Source organism: Henckelia pumila, chromosome 1 (assembly GCF_033568475.1).
Source record: "Henckelia pumila isolate YLH828 chromosome 1, ASM3356847v2, whole genome shotgun sequence".
Lineage (NCBI taxonomy): Eukaryota > Viridiplantae > Streptophyta > Magnoliopsida > Lamiales > Gesneriaceae > Henckelia > Henckelia pumila.
The window spans coordinates 180,802,081-180,824,184 of record NC_133120.1 but is presented as its reverse complement, the minus strand read 5'-3'; the positions used below and the strand labels follow the sequence as shown (position 1 = coordinate 180,824,184).

At 39.4% G+C, this 22,104-nt stretch overlaps 1 protein-coding gene across 1 annotated transcript; it reads right to left on the bottom strand.

The window, feature by feature from the left end:
* Nucleotides 1–1,878: 1,878 nt before the first annotated feature.
* On the bottom strand, nucleotides 1,879–21,211 carry LOC140874556 (uncharacterized). Its single transcript, XM_073277855.1, has 3 exons — nucleotides 20,655–21,211; nucleotides 19,649–20,270; nucleotides 1,879–2,070 (listed from the first exon to the last, which is right to left on the bottom strand). Exons 1-3 carry the CDS (start codon nucleotides 21,209–21,211, stop codon nucleotides 1,879–1,881), a joined length of 1,371 nt encoding a protein of 456 aa, XP_073133956.1.
* Between the last annotated feature and the right edge of the window lie 893 nt (nucleotides 21,212–22,104).

Below are 22,104 nucleotides of genomic sequence, written 5' to 3'. Positions count from 1 at the left end.
ATAAATCAAGGTTGATTAGCCGGTTGTATTCTGCCGGTCTACTTGTATTTAATCTTCCGCAACAATTTGATTTAATGCATGCTTAATTATGCTCTTAACTCTGATTAGGTAGTTGATCCGGGTCGGGTCGCTACACAAACTCTGTAAACGTTTGATTTGAATAAATAATGTTTTTGATTTCTGTTTTACATTCAGTATTTAAGATCTGTATTCGAGGAAGAAACATCCTAAGTGGGGGAGAATGTAGTAGCCCGTACCCGAAATCAGTGATTAAGTATTAATCAATTCATTAATCCTACTAATTAAGAGTAAACATGATTAAGGGAACTCTTAATGGGTTAACGGAGTCCGGAATTGGATTTAGAACACTTGAAAATTGTTTGAGGGTCATCGAGTTCGGAGGCTCCGAAGTCAAGGTTCGGACGGTCCGAAGTCTGGGTTCGGATGATCCGAAGAGTGGTTCGGACGCTCCGAACGTGCTGCCGACAGTCAACATGGATGACATCATCATGCTGACATAAGCAATGACGTAATATCGGGTTCGGACGACCCGAAGCCCAGTTTGGATGACCCGAACATGTTCGGACGACCCGAAGTCCAGTTCGGACGATCCGAACTCCGTCTATAAATAGGAGGGCCGAGATTCAGATTTAGACGCACCAATCACCTCTTCTCTCTCTATTCCTTAGCCTTCTAACTCAGATCTAGGGAATTCTAGGCGTCCCATCGGGAATCCGGAAGTGGCATAGATATCCAGGCGTCGTAGCGGAGTTGTGGCCTAGTTTTGAGGCACCCGACAGCAAAGGGCTAACGACGGACGAAGGTATAGCTTTTGCTTCCTAAAAATATTTAGGAGTATGCTTTAGCTTAGTTAAGGCTTTTAGAGCGCTATAATGATAGTAGTATCATTTGGCAGTGTAGCGCGGATTATAGGCGTGGACCTAGGGCTGATAGCACTTGCCAAGTATTTGAGGTACGAAAGTACTGTTCGAGATATCCTGACTGAGTATGCATGTATTATGTGACTGCATGATTTATATGTCATTGATTTATGCTGCATTCATTTGTATACTGAGCTATCTCCTTCGAGATGTCTGTTAGTAGGGTTTTTCCCTATCCTTTTAGTGGTTGGACTTCCATCGATTTGGGTCCGGCATATCCACTGGTATTATGGTATGGGAGCCACCTCCTAAAGCGACGGCACAGCGTGCTACATACCAGGGTCCGGTCTGTCTCTATTATCTGATCCTTGACCTCGAGTTTATAGGGAGTTCACTTTGCATGCATGTATACTCATACTCTCGTACTGAGGGTTTTATGCTCACGTCTCGTACTCTGTGTTTTTGAACACCCTATTCCATGGGGCAGGTTTCCGATTGGACGAGGCGGGTGGATCCAAGAGGGGCTAGGCAGTGGTTGGCCAGCTGGAGCTTCGTCTAGGTTTTATTTCTTTTGTTTTGGGTTGGTACATCTATTCGATTTGGTTGTATAATATTTGGATAAATTACAGATTCCTTTCCTTGGGATTGTTTTTGTTTATGGTTTCCGCAAGTTTATTCTGATATCTATTTTATTAAGTTAATTGCATGCCTAAGTTATGTTTAGTAGGTGATCCGGGTAAGGGTCACTACACATAGCTCCCTGAACTAGACTCAACAACTCACTCGCCTTCGGCTGACGAAGTGCAGGAGGAAAATACAGCTTCTTAAAAGCTGTGCGGAACTCAGCCCAAGTAGCAACTCATCTCGCAGCAATGAACGGTGCAGAAGTGGACCTCCACCACTTACGGGCTCGCCCCTCCAAGATATAACCAAGCATCTCCATCTTTTGCTCCTCGGTACAGCGGTATGTTTGAAATCAACTCTCCATGCGCTCTAATCAGTTCTCAGCATCCTCAGGAGTCTCACCTCCAACCAAGGGCTTAGGACCGATCTGCATAAATTGATTCATACTGAAACGACGGTGATCATCACGATGAAGATGATGGCGCTCCGGACGACGATCACGATCATCATCTCCCCAGCGTCCACCTCCACTGCCATGGCTACTTTGGTCATCATAATTCGCCATCTACAAAATTTATCTCACGGTTATCTTATTCAGAATCTAAATCCCAAGATTAATATGCATGCTCTGATAACATAAATGTAGTGACCCTTGCCGAGATCACCTACTAATCAGAAACTTAGGCATGCTATTAACTTAATTAAAACAGTAAGACAGAATAAACTGCGGAAGCAATAAACATTATAAAATCCCAAGTAAAGAAATCTATAAATACCCAAATAATTATACAACCACATCGAACAGTGTATATTCCCAATTACATCAGAATAAATCCCTAGGCAAATGTTGGAGAACGGTGATCAGATCAATCAGAATTGATACCCGGTGCAGCGGAAGTTTAAAAATTTTATATGGAATGATTCCATAATGGGTATCAAAACTTTACGATTAAATTGTGCGTGTAAAAATTAAATCACAATTAAATTTTCACCTCCAATCTCGAATCGAGATTATGGACACCAACAGATTACTCTGCTCTTGTTGTATATCCCTGGAACTGATGGACGAACAATTCTTCAATCAGGTCCACGAACGGAAATTTAATCCCTCTGATAGATTGCACTAGAAAATCTATGAGATGTTTCTACGAAGAGAATTAACAAATTTGATCCGTTAAACCAGACTGTAAATTCAAAATTCACAGGCTGGATTTTCCCGAGCAGGGAGGGAGGGGGGCGGCCACTTAGAGAGAAAAACAGCTAGGGTTTTCGAAAATTGTGACCTCTGATATGTAGTTTCTGTACTGCAATAACTTATTTATAATGTGGGCTGCTAACAGCTTAGGACCCATTAGTCATAAGTTCAAGCCTGACAAGAAAAGCCCGCATGTTCAGAAATTAATATAAAATTCATCGTGACTCAGATTGATAAACCAATTTCACCAATGTGCACAGAAACCATTTCTGCATCTTTTAAAGTCAAGATAAATTTTTCTGAATCCGAATTCAGTGGTTTCCAAAAATGCCCATCCCTATGTCATTTTAGGAAATCTTACTCCTCTACTCTTAAATAAGAAGTCCCACTTCTTTGTTCATTAAATTTAACTCTTTAAATTTAACTATCTCAACGGGGATTAAAAATCCATTACTTGTGTGACCCTCAATGGTTCAGGGATACAGCTAGCCGTGGGCTCACAACTCCTTGTGACTCGGAACAACAATTTCCGACTTGCCCATCGAATCATGGTAAGAGCGCCTAGCAACATCGCCCCATGATTCCCTAGGTATCACTGATAGTGCCTGCAATAACCAATAGATTTTGGTTAGCGTACAGTACGGTCCCTTCATCCATATATCCCGATCGAATCAACAACCATTGGTAAATCGAGAGTCGTTCGAGATTCGATAACTATGCAATACATCTTGAAGATCAAATAGTGACATCGCATGTGCTACTAAGAAACCATTTCTTAAAACACATCATGTACTCTGGCCAGAGATTCGTCACACTAATATCTCCTCAGATTGCATAGGATATCCACACTAGCAAGTATGTGGTGAATCCTTGACAACAAAGCATCGACTCCTATATGTGTCGTAACTGTACCCAATCCCGACACCTGATGACCCTAATAGAGTCGGTAAACGAGTCAAAGTATAGTACTAGCATATAGAGTCTCAATGATGTTTCAAGTAGTAAGGACTAATGGTGTACAACCAAAACCATGGACTTTATCCACTCGATAAATGATAACCACTTGGAAAGTCCGGATAGGGTAGTTCGATCATTCATTGTATGAATATCCATTTGCATGTTTTGAACATCTCTATGTTCCATACCAATGAAACGTGGTACTCTGCATCGCAAATGCTAATCTCAATCTCGAGCAATCCTTATCCTTATTAACGGACGGCTCAATCGACTAGAAACTGTTTAGAATATACAGTGACTATAAGATGTGTTTCATGATAGACATCCCCATGTGCTACCACATCTTACATACACTATAGTATATTCAAGGTCTTCATCTAAACATCTTATAGTATGTCACAACATAATAATATGATAAAAGATAAAGTAAACGCCTTTATAAAAGTGTAAATTATATTAAACAAAAGATTGTTTATACAAAGAGTCATCAAAGCCCTTAGCCACAAGTTGGCTCACCGGGCACCCACTCTTTCAATCTCCCACTTGCCCTATAGCCAACTAGTCATACTACGCAGTCTCATTGCTTCGCGATGTTTGTCAAATAATGGTCCTGGCAAGGGCTTAGTAAGTGGATCAGCGATATTGTCTGTAGAGGCCACTCTCTCGACAGTGATGTCTCCTCTTTCCACGATCTCTCGGATGATGTGGAATTTCCTCAGTACGTGTTTGGATCTTTGATGAGACCTTGGTTCTTTGCCTGAGCAACGGCACCCATGTTGTCACAGTACACCGGGACTGGACCAACAACTTCAGGAATGACGCCCAACTCTTGAACGAAATTCCTCATACAAACGGCCTCTTTAGCAGCAACTGATGCTGCAATGTATTCTGCCTCAGTGGTGGAATCCGCTGTGGTTTCCTGCTTGGAACTCTTCCAAGAGACAACACCGCCATTGAGCATGAACACAAATCCAGAGGTTGACTTCGAGTCATCCACATCACTTTGGAAGCTAGAGTCGGTATAGCCTTCCAATTTCAGTTCTCTTCCTCCATATACCATGAACATATTCTTAGTCCTTCGTAAGTACTTAAGAATGTCCTTCACGGCTTTCCAATGCATTTGACCGGGATTATCTTGATATCTGCTCGTGACACTCAGAGCAAATGCTACATCCGGTCTGGTAGATATCATCCCATACATGATACTACCTATGGCTGACGCATATGGTACATGTGTCATTTTCTCTATCTCTTCATCAGTCTTGGGACACATGGACTTGGATAGAGAAACTCCATGACACATAGGTAGATGTCCTCTCTTGGACCCATCCATTGAAAACCTTTTCAATATGGTGTCGATGTAGGTTGCTTGAGTGAGTTCTATCATTCTCTTAGATCTATCTCTATAGATCTGTATCCCTAGAATATAGGATGCCTCACCCAAATCCTTCATCGAGAATCTACCTGATAACCATATCTTTGTTGACTGCAACATCCCTACGTCATTCCCAATGAGTAGGATGTCATCAACATAAAGTACTAAGAATGTCACAGCATCCTTAACTACTTTCTTGTACACGCACGGTTCCTCCGGGTTCTTGATGAAACCAAAATCCTTTATTGTTTCATCAAATTTCTGGTTCCAACTTCTTGATGCTTGTTTGAGACCATAGATTGATCTCTGAAGCTTGCATACTTTATGCTCGCTTCCCATGGATGTGTATCCCTCAGGCTGCGTCATATAGATCTCTTCCTTAATGTTTCCATTAAGAAATGCAGTCTTCACATCCATTTGCCATATCTCATAGTCATACCAAGCAGCTATGGCAATAAGGATTCTTATGGACTTGAACATTGCAACTGGTGAAAAGGTTTCATCATAGTCAACTCCTTGTCTTTGAGTATAACCTTTCGCCACCAATCGTGCCTTGTAGGTCAATACCTTACCATCAGGCCCAAGCTTTCTCTTGTAGATCCATTTACACCCTATTGGAACAATTCCATCGGGAGGATCTACTAAAGACCAAACTTGGTTTGTATGCATCGAATCTATTTCCGACTGCATAGCTTCAAGCCATAAATTTGAATCCGCATCAGAAATTGCTTCCTTGAAGTTTCTTGGATCACATCCAACATCGGGTTCATCTTGATCCCCTTCAAGAAGAAGACCATATCGAATAGGAGGTCTAGAAGTCCTCTCGGATCTTCTAGGTATAGGAGTGTCTATCAATGGTTCCTGAGGTGTAGGATCATTATTTTGTATTTCGGGTTCTTCTTGAATTTCTTCGATTTCCATCATCTTGCCTTTCTTATCCAATAAGAACTCCTTCTCCAAGAAGGTGGCATTCCTTGAAACAAACACCTTTGTTTCAGCAGGATGATAGAAATAATATCCGATTGAATTCTTCGGATACCCTACAAAATAACATAAGGTGGATCGACTATCCAACTTATCTCCCACTGTCTGCTTCACGTAAGCAGGACATCCCCAAATCCTCAAGTACGAATACTTAGGAGCTTTGCCATTCCATAACTCGTATGGTGTTTTATCCACTGCTTTGGTGTGGACGTTGTTCAACAACAACACCGCCGTTTCAAGCGCGTAGCCCCAAAACGAAGGTGGAAGCTCAGTGAAGCTCATCATGGATCGAACCATGTCCAACAAAGTTCGATTACGACGCTCCGATACACCATTCAGCTGAGGTGTCGTAGGAGGAATCCACTGAGAGAGAATCCCATTCTCTTTCAGATAGTCCAAAAACTCGGTACTTAAGTATTCTCCACCTCGATCCGATCGAAGTGCTTTAATACTTTTACCTAGTTTGTTTTCTACTTCAGCATTGAATTCTTTGAACTTTTCAAATGCTTCAGACTTATATTTCATTAAATATAAATACCCATACCTTGAATAATCATCAGTAAAGGTAATGAAGTAGGTGTGGCCAAATTGAGTACCAATTCTAAATGGACCACAAACATCTGTATGGATCAAATCCAACAGATTTTTACTACGCTCAGGTTTCCCCTTAAAAGGAGATTTAGTCATTTTTTCTTTCAGGCAGGACTCACAAGTAGGTAGAGAGTTAATATCATACATATCAAACATGCCCTCTCTCACTAGCTTTTTCATCCTCCTTGAGGAAATATGACCTAGCCTAGCATGCCAAAGGTTTGCCGGGTTTTGACTATCTATTTTCCTTTTGTTCGTTGTTACCGGTTGATCAACATAATTTATTGGAACGTCTTTTAATTTTAAGTTATATAGATCGTTTTCAAGTTGTCCATTTCCAATCAAACATTCATTCTTGTAAATATTGCAAATCCCATTCACAAAATTGCAAGAAAAACCATCTCTATCAAGCATAGAAACAGAAATAATGTTTTTAATCAAATCTGGAACAAATAAAACATCTCTCAAAAGTAACTTAAAATCGTTCTGCAAAATTAAATAAACGTCTCCCACAGCTTTTGCTTCAACTCTAGAACCATTTCCGAGCCTCAGCTGGGTCTCACCCATTCTAAGCTTGCGACTTCTTGTCATCACCTGCAAATCATTGCAAATGTGAGATCCACATCCGGTATCCAATACCCAAAAAGTAGTATTAAGTGAAACATTTATTTCAATATAGAACATACCCTTCGCAGTTCGCAACTGCTCTAGATATTCCTTGCAGTTACGTTTCCAATGGCCGGGTTTCTTGCAGTGATGGCAAACATCCTTGGACTTTTCCATGTTTGAAGCCTTTGTCTTGTTCTTCTTCTCGGGTCCGGTTTTCTTGGGTGGGGCAGAACGTTTCTTACCCTTTGTACTTGGCCCCTTCTTAGCAGAAGAAGAGGAGCCCACCAAGAAAGCCGGTTTATCCTTCTTTAAAGTGGCTTCATATGTTACAAGCATATTGACCATCTCTTCAAGGGAGGAGTCTATCTTGTTCATATTGAAATTCACCACAAAACCGTCAAACGAAGAAGGAAGAGAGAGAAGTAATAAGTCCACGTTGAGTTCATGCTCCAACACCAAATCAAGTGTTACCAACTTCTGTATGAGCCAAATCACTCGTACCCCATGATCACGGACCGAAGTTCCTTCACGCATGCGACACGTCATTAGCTCTTTTACAGTAGCGAACCTTTCAGCTCTCGATTGAGCCCCAAAAAGTTCCTTGAGTTACGTGAATGTCAGCAGCATTCACGGTATCCTCAAATCGCCTCTGGAGTTCATCAGACATCGAGGCTTGCATATAGCATTTGGCCTTGATATCATGGTCCCACCATGTATCAAGTTTGGCCAACTCTTCCGGACTTATATCAGCTGGTGCTTCCTTCGGAGGAGATTTTTCTAACACGTAGAGCATCTTCTCCGAGGTCAAGACAATCTTCAACTTACGGAACCATTCCGTATAGTTTGCGCCAGTCAGTTTATTTTGTTCGAGGATAGAGAATAGTGGATTGCGCGAATTCATCTTAATGAAATACTGAAAAGAAACAGACAATAATCAGTGATTGTTTAATTAATTTACTATGACATAAAATAGGCGAAATTTATTTTATGAATCTCACTCCCACTATTTTAACGATTTCACTACCCTCTAATGAAAACGGGAAACTGTTTTCCTTAGTGGGAACATGGAGTCCAATTGACAAACTATGGTCCCGAATAATATCAGCCAACCATAATTTTCAAAAGGTAGAGCCCAATTGCTTCCAAAGCAACCTCCACGTTTTTACCTCATGTCCAATAAGGGCCCAATAATATGACGCCGTTTATTGTGACATGTCAAGATGACCCATCAATATTAAGTTGTGATGGACGGTCGCCATGTGGATCCCCCAATAATATGAGCCGATCCAATGGGAGTTCCAGCCAACTTACAACATGTGTCGATCCAATGTACAGCTTTCCGACGAACGGGCCCCCCCAATAATATGAGCCGGACCGTATCCGCGGGTAGCATCTCATACATTGATCGTTGATGGAAGGTAGGAACATTTAAACAATATTTAAATTTCTTTTATTTATCTTGATATCAATTTGAAATCATATTTAAAATGAGGGATTTTAATTTTTGAAAATTTGTCTCATCATTTAAAATTTGTATGCTTGCGGGATTCATACAATTTAGTCTAAAACATGCATACAATGATAATATCATATATTATATAGGATGATTGATTCCATTTCTAATCGACCCGTGGTTGCCAATCACGAGTTTAAGTCCAATCCTAGGTAATATGCAGGTATGCAATGCAATCCTATTACATTGAGCTTCCAATTTACATTTCTTCAGTCTTTATTGTCTGATGGGCCCACCTCCGTCTTCAAATCTTCATCTCCCACTAAGTCTAATGTATTTACAATAAATAACTAAGACAAGTAGGGGATACATTTCAAGGGGTGGGAACGGGCCATAAACCAGACCCACTTTTATTACATATGACAATTCATATTGGGCCATAAACCAGGCCCATTAATAAATCCAACAAAAATAAAAACAAATGTAAATTCCTAACATACACCTTCAAAATTGGTCATGGCAATCGATCATCCTTATCCAATAATATTTAATTCAAAATTAATTTATTGGATAACATGCAATGACAATTAAATTTAAAAAGGATAAAATCATATTTCATATATAAAATCTTATTTTACATACAAAATCATATTTTATCTTTTTATCAAATAAAATCATATTTTACATATAAAATCCAATTTTATACATAAAATCATATTTAACTCAATATTTTCATAAGATCATATCTTATCATCAATTGTAACAAAAATAATTAATTTCATAAAATCTGATTTAACGGATAAAATCTATAAATTTTCCAAAAATTCAAATTTATCCAAAAATCAATTTTAAAATTTTCGGACTCGAACAATTCGATCCGACGCCTCGTGGACCAATCAAAAATAATTTTCGATCGAACCAAAAATAGAATTTTAACATATTAAAATTTTAATTTAAAATTAAAAATTAAATTTTCCCGGGCCGCCCGGGACGATCCCGGGCCGCCCGCGCCCCAAAAGGGGCTCGGACCGGGCAGCCCGTCGCTGCCCCTTGGGCAGCGCCGAGCGCTGCCCTGGGCAGAGACCATCGCTGCCCCCCGGGCAGCGATCCAATCGCTGCCCGTGTTTTGCCCGAAAAAAAAAAAATTTAATTTTTAAAAAATTTATTTTGTTTCAAAAACCGAGGCTTAAAAAATTTTTTGTACAATTGATTAATTTAATCGCTTGATCTGAGCAACCTGGCTTTGATACCACTGTTGGAGAACGGTGATCAGATCAATCAGAATTGATACCCGGTGCAGCGGAAGTTTAAAAATTTTATATGGAACGATTCCATAATGGGTATCAAAACTTTACGATTAAATTGTGCGTGTAAAAATTAAATCACAATTAAATTTTTACCTCCAATCTCGAATCGAGATTATGGACACCAACAGATTACTCTGCTCTTGTTGTATATCCCTGGAACTGATGGACGAACAATTCTTCAATCAGGTCCACGAACGAAAATTTAATCCCTCTGATAGATTGTACTAGAAAATCTATCAAAAGTTTCTACGAAGAGAATTAACGAATTTGATCCGTTAAACCAGACTGTAAATTCAAAATTCACAGGCTGGATTTTCCCGAGCAAAGAGGGAGGGGGGCGGCCACTTAGGGAGAAAAACAGCTAGGGTTTTCGAAAATTGTGACCTCTGATATGTAATTTCTGTACTGCAATAACTTATTTATAATGTGGGCTGCTAACAGCTTAGGGCCCATTAGTCATAAGTTCAATCCTGACAAGCAAAGCCCGCATGTTGAGAAATTAATATAAAATTCATCGTGACTCAGATTGATAAACCAATTTCACCAATGTGCACAGAAACCATTTCTGCATCTTTTAAAGTCAAGATAAATTTTTCTGAATCCGAATTCAGTGGTTTCCAAAAATGCTCATCCCTATGTCATTTTAGGAAATCTTACTCCTCTACTCTTAAATAAGAAGTCCCACTTCTTTGTTCATTAAATTTAACTCTTTAAATTTAACTATCTCAACGGGGATTAAAAATTCATTAATTGTGTGACCCTCAATGGTTCAGGGATACAGCTAGCCGTGGGCTCACAACTCCTTGTGACTCGAAACAACAATTTCCGACATGCCCATCGAATCATGGTAAGAGCGCCTAGCAACATCGCCCCATGATTCCCTAGGTATCACTGATAGTGCCTGCAAGAACCAATAGATTTTGGTTAGCGTACAGTACGGTCCCTTTATCCATATATCCCGATCGAATCAACAACCATTGGTAAATCGAGAGTCGTTCGAGATTCGATAACTATGCAATACATCTTGAAGATCAAATAGTGACATCGCATGTGCTACTAAGAAACCATTTCTTAAAACACATCATGTACTCTGGCCAGAGATTCGTCACACTAATATCTCCTCAAATTGCATAGGATATCCACACTAGCAAGTATGCGGTGAATCCTTGACAACAAAGCATCGACTCCTATATGTGTCGTAACTGTACCCAATCCCGACACCTGATGACCCTAATAGAGTCGGTAAACGAGTCAAAGTACAGTACTAGCATATAGAGTCTCAATGATGTTTCAAGTAGTAAGGACTAATGGTGTACAACCAAAACCATGGACTTTATCCACTCAATAAATGATAACCACTTGGAAAGTCCGGATAGGGTAGTTCGATCATTCATCGTATGAATATCCATTTGCATGTTTTGAACATCTCTATGTTCCATACCAATGAAACGTGGTACTCTGCATCGCAAATGCTAGTCTCAATCTCGAGCGATCCTTATCCTTATTAACGGACGGCTCAATCGACTAGGAACTGTTTAGAATATACAGTGACTATAAGATGTGTTTCATGATAGACATCCCCATGTGCTACCACATCTTACATACACTATAGTATATTCAAGGTCTTCATCTAAACATCTTACAGCATGTCACAACATAATAATATGATAAAAGATAAAGTAAACGCCTTTATAAAAGTGTAAATTATATTAAACAAAAGATTATTTATACAAAAAGTCATCAAAGCCCTTAGCCACAAGTTTGCTCACCGGGCACCCACTCTTTCAGCAAAATCCCAGCTGGCCATCCACTGCCTAATCCCTCATGACCACACGCCTCATCCAATCGCAAACCTACCCTATGGAATAGGGTGTCCAGATACACAAAGTACGAGACGTGAGCATAAAATGCTCAGTACGAGAGTATGAGTATACCTTATCATATAAATACATGAATGCAAGTGTACCGCCTACTAAAACTAGAGGCCAAAGATCAGATAACAAAGACAGACCGGGCCCTGATATGTAGCACGTTGTGCCGTCGCCTCAGGAGGTGGCTCCCATACCAAATACCAGTGGATACTCTGAACTCAAATCGATGGAAGTCCATCCACTAATAAGATAGGGTAAAACCCTATTACAGGATATCTCAAGGATATATAAGCTCAATATTCAAAATGCATGCAGCAAAAAATCATGTCATATAAATCATGCAGTTACATAATACATGCATACTCAGTCAGGATATCTCGAACACTACTTTCATACCTCAACTACTAGGCAATCTCTACTAGCACTAGTTCCACGCCTATAGTCCGCACTACACTGCAAAATGATACTATTATCATTATATTACTCCAAAAGTCTTAACTAAGTTATTGCATACTCCTAAATATTTTTAGAAAGCAAAAGCTATACCGGCGTCCGTCGTCGGCCCGTTGCTATCGCTTGCCTCAAAACTAGGCCACAGCTCTGCTACGATGCCTAGATAGCTATGCCACTTCCGGATTCTCAATGGGACGCCTAGAATTCACTAGATCTAAGTTAGAAGGCTAAGGAATTGAGAGAAAAGAGGTAATTGGTGCGTTTAAAAATGAGTTTCGGCACCTCTATTTATAGACGGAGTTTGGACCGTTCGAACCGGCTTCAGAGCGTTTGAACATGATCGGACCGTCCGATTTGGACTTCGGGTCGTTTGAAGTCCCATCCGCACGTCATCCATGATGTCACTTTGCTGACGTAATCAATGACATAATACTTGATCCCGATCAGACCGTTTGAACCTGCCGAAGGAGATTCCGAACACGTTCGGAGCCTCCAATCTTGGCTTCGGATCATCCGATCTCATTTGGAGCCTCCGATCCTTCCCTTCGGGGCATCCGAACTTAGGATTCTTAATTGCGATTAGTTCCTTAATCACCTTATTTTGTTACGGGCTGCTACACGGACACCTAGCGGAGCTTCAGTTCGGACCATCCGATCCAGCACTTCGGATCGTCCAAACTCTACTTCCAGCCAATCAAATAATTTCCTTATCTTATCTTATCTGAGGGAGATCGGACTGTCCGATCCCTCTTCGGATCGTTCGAACTCCTGTCATCCGAACTGGTTCAATCCCTCCGAACCCACACACTTCAGACCATCTGATCCCTGGTTCGGAGCCTCCGATCCTGTCTAAGACTCGGCTTACGACATTTATCGAATACCAAGTCATAACCTGACTGGCTTACGACATTTATCGAATCACTAACTAAATTTAACCATCTAATGGTTGCCAAAAGCTCTCGGTGCATAACACATTTAGTCAGGAAACACCAATCCCAACACTGCGCTTGACACAACATCACGATTTTCTCCTTAAGAGAATTCTACCGACACAAATCTATACTCCAACGTAACTGCTTAACATGATTCCCAGACTGGTTATTCCTCTCATGCTCTCCTAAGCAAAGACAAACCTCTCAAGCATTACCAAGGACCCAGACCACCAAGTCTAGTGCGAATCGCAGTGTACATTTCTCAGTATAACTCAATACCGCGCCCTGATGAAAACTATCATCGCTCTCCAATAATGACGCTAAGTCATCTCTTAACCATTGGCCTGCGTAACCATAAGTATACGTCACAATGGCAATCATCGCATTTCCGATGATCTTCATCATCTCGACCACATGTTACTCACTTATGAATTTCAATCGATGTACATCCCCCTGATAGTCATACCTACTTGCAATCACTGTACTCACATCAAGACTAAGGCAAGCTCCCACCATAATGCTCGACTGGGACATTCCACAGTACACATGCATATGGAAACGCTTCCTATCCTATCTCGAAATTCATCAATTAATTGCACTTGTTACAACTCGCTACGGAGCCTATGATGATGCCATCATCGTGAATTCTATCCTTACGAGATCTGACCAATTAATCCCAATAGATTCATCATTTCAACTAACTCATGTTCTTGCTGAAATGCATCAGCTCTGACATGAATTGGAAAAGACTATGTTCTCTGATGAACACGTCATCCCTTGGAATTGTCACAAGATATTGGTCACCAAGTTACACTTGACCCTTTCCTTACTCAACCTGAGTACACTTGTAATGCCCCAAAATTTATTACCCGAATTTGACTGGTAAAAGTCGTTGTTGGCTGGTCATGATCTAAGTGAGACTCAATAATTAATTTGAGAAATTATAAGCCTAATTGACTTGTCAAAGTCAACAATTTCGAAAAATGGTGCTTATAAGGTTGGGTATGTGTACCAGAAAAATATCGGAATAGGGACTAATTTTACCAGTTGGATATTAAATAAATTAATCCAAATCAGGAAACTATTGATTTGCTATAAATCTCAAAACACACACTGAAGCACACTCAAGAAAACACGGATCAAAGATTTTCTTCCGAATTTTTCCCCAAATTCTCGACTTGACTGCAGCACGTTGGAAAGATGGCGTCGCCGGCCGTTCGTCGGAGCGCCGATCAAAATTCCGAACGGTCATTTTGTAGCTGAGATCAAGACAAGTCTATTGGTACCAAGAAATCAAAGATCCGACGGTTGGATCGCCGGGACATTGACGAAGAACAGTCGGAATTTGAGCGGGTACTGTTCATCATCTCCTTCGTCTGAAAATTTGCAATTACAGCTCGTTTTTGTTGGTTTTTGAGTTGCTATATGATAATAGATGATGTGTAGAACATTTCCTAAGATTTTGGTAGCTTATTTCGGCGTATATTGTGCAGATCGGAGATTTTAAACTTTGCCGGAGTTGCCTCATTTTTCTCAGATCCCTGCCGCGTCGGAGTTTTGATCCGGTCGTGGCCTTGTGCATTGGAATCCTCTCGTCGAGCTCTACAAGCCTGTAAAATTTCATGAATTTTGGAGAAGTTTTGACCTCGCCGCCGGACGCCGTCGTCTTCCCCAATTTTCCGGTGAGTTTTGACATGTTAACCATTTTCGATCGTTTCATCGTGATGAATCCAAATATCCAAGTTTCGAGTCGAGATTTGAAATCGTTAAGCGGTGAGAACGGAATAAAGTTTGGAAATTTTTGGTCAAAGTTTGACCAAAGTTGACTAGGGTTGACTTTTGCCCGTTATGTGATTTTTCGCAAATCGGAAGCTAATTGAGAATAATTAGAGGTACAAATCAGCAAGGGATTTGATCTTTTCAGAATTGGAAAGTTGGGAGATTCTCGAATCTCGATATACGCAACCGCAATCGTATAAGTTTTTCGTGCATTTTAAACGCAAAGGCATGTTAAACCCTTTGCTTTCTCACACCATTTAGATCAGTATATTCACTGTTTTGATGATTAAATTATATTGTTGCATTTGTATGTGGATATGGTAGCTCAAATTTTAACTCATGCATCATTCGTGTTTTTATGTATTGTGAATGATTTTTCTGTCATGGCTAGTTCTTAGTTGTTGTTCACTGGTTGATGGCTGGGTTAGGTCCCTTTGGGTCTTGGTTTAAGATGTCTTGAACTAGTTTCGGCTAGGTGAACAGTTGGATGGTTGTAAGGGTGGTCTATCTAGCGGGAAGCTCAAGCAGGGCTCGGGCAAGTGGGTTGTCCGGGTCGGGTCAAGTGTATTAGGGTCATATGTTATGGTTTGTGTCTGGATTATTTATTTTGGCCCGAATAATTTATTTAAGAGTTTAAGTGTTTAGTTTATTCATTGAGCTTAATTTAGTTATTGGACCTAAAATGTTTATTGAGTTTAACTTATTTATTGGGCTTGAGTTGTTTATTTGGGATAAAGTGTTATTTGGGCTTGAATGAATTGATTTATTTATTGAGTCAACCTTATGAGGCTTAAGATAGTTATTGGAGGCTTAATTTAATAATTGAGCTAAATTGGTTAATGGGCCTAAGTTGTTAAATTTATTTGGTTGTGCTAAGTTCTAAGTTGGACTAAGTACTATTGGGTCAATCTTAGTCTAATTGGATCAATTTAATTGTGATTGGGCTAGTCTAAGTATTATTGGGCCAGTTTAAGTGTTAATGTGTCAAACTAAGTCTTATCAGACGAATATGAGTTTAAGGGCTTTAGTAAAGGGGCAGCAACTCGAACTAGCCAGTGACAAACAAAATAGTCCGTAAATATATATTTAATAGATGTATATGTATATTTTGATATAAATATTATTTTTATAAAAAAATGAATTAAATATATATTTATGGGCATAATTTTAAGGAAGATGATATTTTTAAGTTTATGATTCATGCATGTATTTTATGTTAATATTAAGGGCATGTAAAGGAAATATTTTTGGGAAGTTGATGTGAATTGTGGCAATTATATTCAGGAGCCTACAGATCCCTGTGTTAAGGTTGGGTGAAATGGTATAAGAGGCGTAGTAATCCCCGTGTTAAGGTTGGGTGAACCTCGCCGCCGCATACGTTGGTTTATAGATTGATCAATCGCTTATGTTTATGGTCACACTTCACTGATATGACCCACAAGAAAATAATTTTTATGTTTATGACATGTCAATGCTTATGTTATGTATTATGTTACGTATTATGTTATGATTTAGATTACGACGTAGTTTATGCATACGATTTTACGATCATGCATGCATTAGAATCCTCAAGCTATTTTTATATACGTTATATGCTTGCATGTGGTTTTATTTAGTAGTACTCGTTATTAAAGGTAGAGCATGCTGGGTCTTTAGACTCACTAGATCTAAATGGTGTGCAGGTGAGTTTTATGTTATTCAGGAGGTTGTGGTCCCGAGGTGTGGTGAAGACCTCTGTGCATCCGTGGTGAGCTATCACTCTTGTGACCTTCGCCAGCTCATGTTTCAGTTGATTTAGTTTATGATGAGATATTTTATGTATTGAGTTTTTTTCCGCACATGTTTACTATTTCTCATTAGTTTGCATACTTTTGAGATTATAGTCGTTTGCATGGATTTTAACCTGTTCGAGTTTTTTAAATCTTTTAAGATACAATCGCTTTTTATTATGTATTAAATTTTATGAAAATCTATTTTTAAGTATATATGCATATATGTATGGGCATAAATGTAATAATTAAAAAAAATATTTACGAGTAAGGGTCGTTTCAACACTATTGCTTAACACGAAGCAATTGCTTAGATCAATTTTGGCTTCTTCTTAGCAAAAGACACTATCCTGGGAAACTACCAACTCCCATGCTTGTATCTACTATCAAGTTATCGCCTAACTTGACCATACAAGTTCAATTGCAATCATCCCCGATTAGCAGTAATTTCCAAAATACGTCCATCTCGGGCAAACCAAGAGATTCTCAATTACCCAAATCGTCGACTGATCTGAGACTGTACCAAGTACTCATCTCCTAAGCATCATGCGACAAAATACTACCAAAAGTATTATCTCGAGCCACTATTTCCTAATCATCACTGATTGGACTCAACCTATCGACCTCGTCGATCTACTGCGACTAACACTTAACTAGGTAGTGAAATCAATTCAGACTACCTACGTGGCTCGATCAATAGTCTTGACTCGGCTGCCATAATTCTACTATCCCCAACACTTGGAATACCCAACTCGCTCTGTTTCAACACACCTATACTCGATAGCCAGAAAATAGCTATTAGTAGTCTATTGGCACAATTCCGTGCCTTACTTGTAACGTCTCAATTTCTCAATCAAAGCGTTACTCAAATTACATACTTAAATTTTGGTAAAAATAAAAATTTTGCGAAAGCATAATCTTCTTTATTAAAAAGTGTGTAAAGTAAGTGCACAAAATAAAATAGCATTTAAAATATTTGCCAAACATGGCCATCAACATAAATTCAGAACTTGTTTGTCTCTCATCAAATAAAAAGGTTTACAACATATTCCAATCTAAAGCATTCGCACTCATGCATTGCACGTTGGACCGAACCCGCCTCTTCTTCATGTCCGCCCACATAATCATCAATAAAAGCATCCACATCCTCGTTACCTATACCATTCAAGTATAGTGAGTCGAAAGACTCTGCAAGAAAATGCATAAAAAGGATTTTCTAACTTTAAAAGAGAAACATTAACATAAGCTTTCATGCAATAACATCTCGAATGTGTAACAATAACATAAAATATTTGGGTTGATGAAATATGAGTACTGTGGTAATCGTCATAAAGAGCCATTCATAGTTTTCTGTAGATCAATAAGCATATGGCATTACGCCCGTAAACTTTCATTCTTTGGATAGCCGCTTCGGAGCTCATCCCGAAGTGCATACCCCTTACAACCATCCCATGAGCCATGTTTGGATAGCCGCTCCGGAGCTTATCCCGAAGTGCATACCCCGTATAACCACTACAAGACGCATAAATCATCAAAATATTTTCCATGTAACATACCATTCATCTTATCATATCATATCATGTTATTTCCATAAATCTTGTAACATGCTCATAAAAATTTCTCGTGATGCTAACATGATTAAAATCCTTCAAAACATTTCATGAGAAATTAGCTTTCATGAGAAAATAACCTAATCATGCAATACATAACTTGACCGATCTCCGTCCGTCTTGGACCTTGAAAACTTTAAAATTCTTCATGAGCATTCTTAAAAATAATTAAATTACATTAAAATATCAAAATCATGATTTTTAGGACCCAAAAACTCATAAAATGGGGTGGGATCTGCGAACCTACGGCACGGCCGTGCGGCCGCGCAGCCTGCACGCAAATCTCCATAACTCCGGTGCGGCCGTGCAGCATTGCAGCGCGGGCGTGCTCTCGGTACGCAGATGTGCGCTGCTGGAACAGCGCGGCCGCACCATCGCGACTCTTTTCCCAAAAATTTACTTTTTCTGCACATTTTCTGAAACCTAAAACGTTTTGGAATACTTTTCTATCAAAATACCATGCAACATCATGAAACTTTTAAAATAACACGCACCAAAACACAATTAAATTCAAAAGATCTTTCATCAAAAACCCTCCTTCAAACTTTTGCCCAAAAATCTGATTTCTTGCCTTCAAATCATTCAGAACTGAATTAACGTGAACCGAACACATCAGGAATGCTTCACGTATCACAATCAAGTAACATACTCATAAATTTTTCAAGAACGTGCATAGATCATCAATCAAAACACCTAGGGTTTTACCCTAAAAATACATATATTCCTGAATGGGTTTCAAAATCAGTAAAAACTTGCCTGAATAGATTGATTGGAATTAACCTGAGCGGTAGGACAATCTAGCCTCGAGCCTCTGAAGAACCCTAGTCTTGATGCAGCGTTTGAGAGAGAGATTAGAGAGAAAATGAGAGCGCTCAAATGAGAGAAAAGAGAAGAAATTATGAACGCTTAAACCGTTTTTTGACTAATGGGTTCCTAACATGACCCATTGGTTACAATTAAAAGCCCTTTAAAATTTACTCTCTCTCAATAAATAAAATACACTGCATCCCATCCACTTTATTTTATAATATTTTTTTCTTCTTAACTCAATCCAAGTCTGGGCTCGTCCCTACGACCCAAAATTAATACCAACAAGAAAACTTTAAAATCATACATATCACATAATATTTTAGGCATTCAAATAATTCACATAATTAAACATAACAATTAAACCTACTAAATAACATGCATTAATTCATATAATTTAATCAATCAATTGTGATTAAGCTAGTGGAGTTTTTGGACCTTACAACTCTACCCTCCTTAAAAGAATTTTGTCCTCGAGATTTGACTTAACAAACAGTTCATGATAGCATGCTCGCATATCCTTTTCGGTTTCCCAAGTAGCTTCCTCAACCAACTGGTTGCGCCATAGGACTTTCACCATTGGAATCTCTCTGTTCCTCAATCTACGAACTTGTCTGTCCAAGATTTGAACAGGTATCTCCTTATAGGACAAGTCTGGCATCAATTCCACTGGTTCATGGCGAATAACATTAGAAGGATTTGTCACATACTTCTTTAGCATGGATATATGGATTACATTGTGAACACCTTCCAAGTTTGGTGGTAGTGCCACTCGGTAAGCTCGAGCCCCAATTTTTTCTAGGATCTTGAAATGTCCTATATATCTTGGACTCAATTTACCTTTCTTTCCAAATCTCATAGCACCATTCCATGGTGACACCTTTAAAAATACATGGTCACCTACTTCAAACTCCAATTCTCTACGTCGCTGGTCGGCGTAACTTTTCTGTCGACTTTGAGCTGTCAACATTCTCTCTTTGATCTTGGCTATTACATCTACTGTTTGGGTCACTATCTCTAGTCCCAAAACATCTCTCTCTCCAACTTCATCCCAGTGTAGGGGAGTTCTACAACTTCTCCCATACAATGCCTCATAAGGAGCCATGCCAATAGTTGCTTGATAACTATTGTTGTAATTAAACTTCACTAAAGGCCATTTCAATTCCCAATTACCTCCAAAGTCGATCATACAAGCCCTCAACATGTCTTCGAGTATCTGAATCACTCGTTCTGACTGACCATCTGTCTGAGGGTGGAAAGCTGTACTGAAAGCTAGCTTCGTTCCCAATCCTCTATGTAAACTTCCCCAAAAGTTTGAAGTGAACTTAGGATCTCTGTCAAATACTATCCTCGCTGGTACTCAATTCAATCTGAAAATTTCTCGAATGTAAAAATCTGCATATTGATTCATCAAGAAGTTATTCCTGACTGGAATAAAATGAGCTGACTTAGTTAACCTGTCAACTATCACCCAAATCGAGTTCATCCTTCGCGTTGAAACTGGCAATCCTACCACGAAATCCATTGTGTCATCTTCCCACTTCCATGTGGGTATTGGCAATGGTTTCAGGAGTCCTACTGGCCTCTGGTGCTCAATTTTTACATGCTGACAAGTCAAGCATTCACTCACAAATCTTACAATATCCTTCTTCATACCTGGCCACCAGTATAAGGATTGCAGATCCTTATACATTTTCGTACTCCATGGATGAATGGAATACAGAACAGTATAGGCTTCACTCATCACTTCAACTCTCAGTGAGTCTACTGCTAGCACCCACATTCTACCTCGAGGATGAACAATTCCATCTTTGACAGTGTACAATGTACCACCCTTAGCTTCATCTCTTATTCTCCAGGTTATCAACTGTTCATTAGAAACTTGGCCTGTTTGAATCCTATCGAGCAAATTAGGTACTACTGTTATTGCTGATAGTGTGCACACATCCCTTGGTCCGAGTACCTCCAAGCTCATCCGTTCAAAATCAGCAATCAATTCTTGTTGGACGTGCATTCAGTATTTTGTATTTTGTCTTGCATCTGTTTTTGTTTCGTATTTGCATATAGTTCGTAAATTGTTTCATGAGTGTTTTGTGTGCATAAGTAAAGGATGATTTCTAGCCTTTCTAGCCTATGATGAGATAGTTGAAAAATTATGATTTTTTGAAAAATTTAACTCTTGATTGGATATGAGAAACCGGAGGTTGTTTGTTGAATATTCTTAAGCACGCATGTTTAACCGGTGAAGTGTAGCGATGTATTAGATATCGTGGATATCTGTTGGACCATTGCACGGCAATAGGTTTCTGTGGAACTTGATAGTTTCTTGAACCTTGAAAATTCTTTTGACTTGGCATAAACGATCTTGGGCGTACCTAGAAAAAAAAATATTTTTACAACTCCATCCAGGCCTGAAAAGGATTGAAATCCTAATCCTAAAAGATCAAATTCAAGGCTAAGTATGCGGATTAAATGGGGTTGATGCTCCATCCGGGCTATAGACGAGGGGATTGAAATTCTAATCCTATCTTAGTTATAGATAAGTATGCGGGTAATTATTGGGGATAAAGCAATACCGGGTGCAAAATCCGGAGGTGCGTAATTATTCTCAAGGAAGTTGTGTTGTGTTGAAGGATTGTTCGGAGGAGAGTTCTTGATGGTGAGGCTTGCACTGAATTGTTATAGGTCGGCGAACAGTCTTAAAACTTTGTTCTTTTGAAGTTACATGTAACTGGGGTAACATGGCACACACACACGTTCGCATTCGACTGAAGGTGTATCATTGATGATTGAAAGTCGCTATGAACTTATTTTTAGATGAAAGTGGTTTTCTCTGAGGCTATGATATGCGTGATTCGTCCTTGCTTATGTGTTTGTTCTGTTTCACTTTTTTTTCGCATGACTTGC

What these genes read in the sequence shown, in the direction of transcription:
- LOC140874556 (XM_073277855.1), bottom strand. Translation starts at nt 21,211, where the DNA reads ATGCACGTCCAACAAGAATTGATTGCTGATTTTGAACGGATGAGCTTG. An exon ending in ATTTGGGTGATAGTTGACAG is followed by an intron (nt 20,271 to 20,654) that starts GTTAACTAAGTC and finishes GTATGGGAGAAG; the next exon opens with TTGTAGAACTCCCCTACACT. An exon ending in ACAAAATTCTTTTAAGGAGG is followed by an intron (nt 2,071 to 19,648) that starts GTAGAGTTGTAA and finishes TAAATTTTGTAG; the next exon opens with ATGGCGAATTATGATGACCA.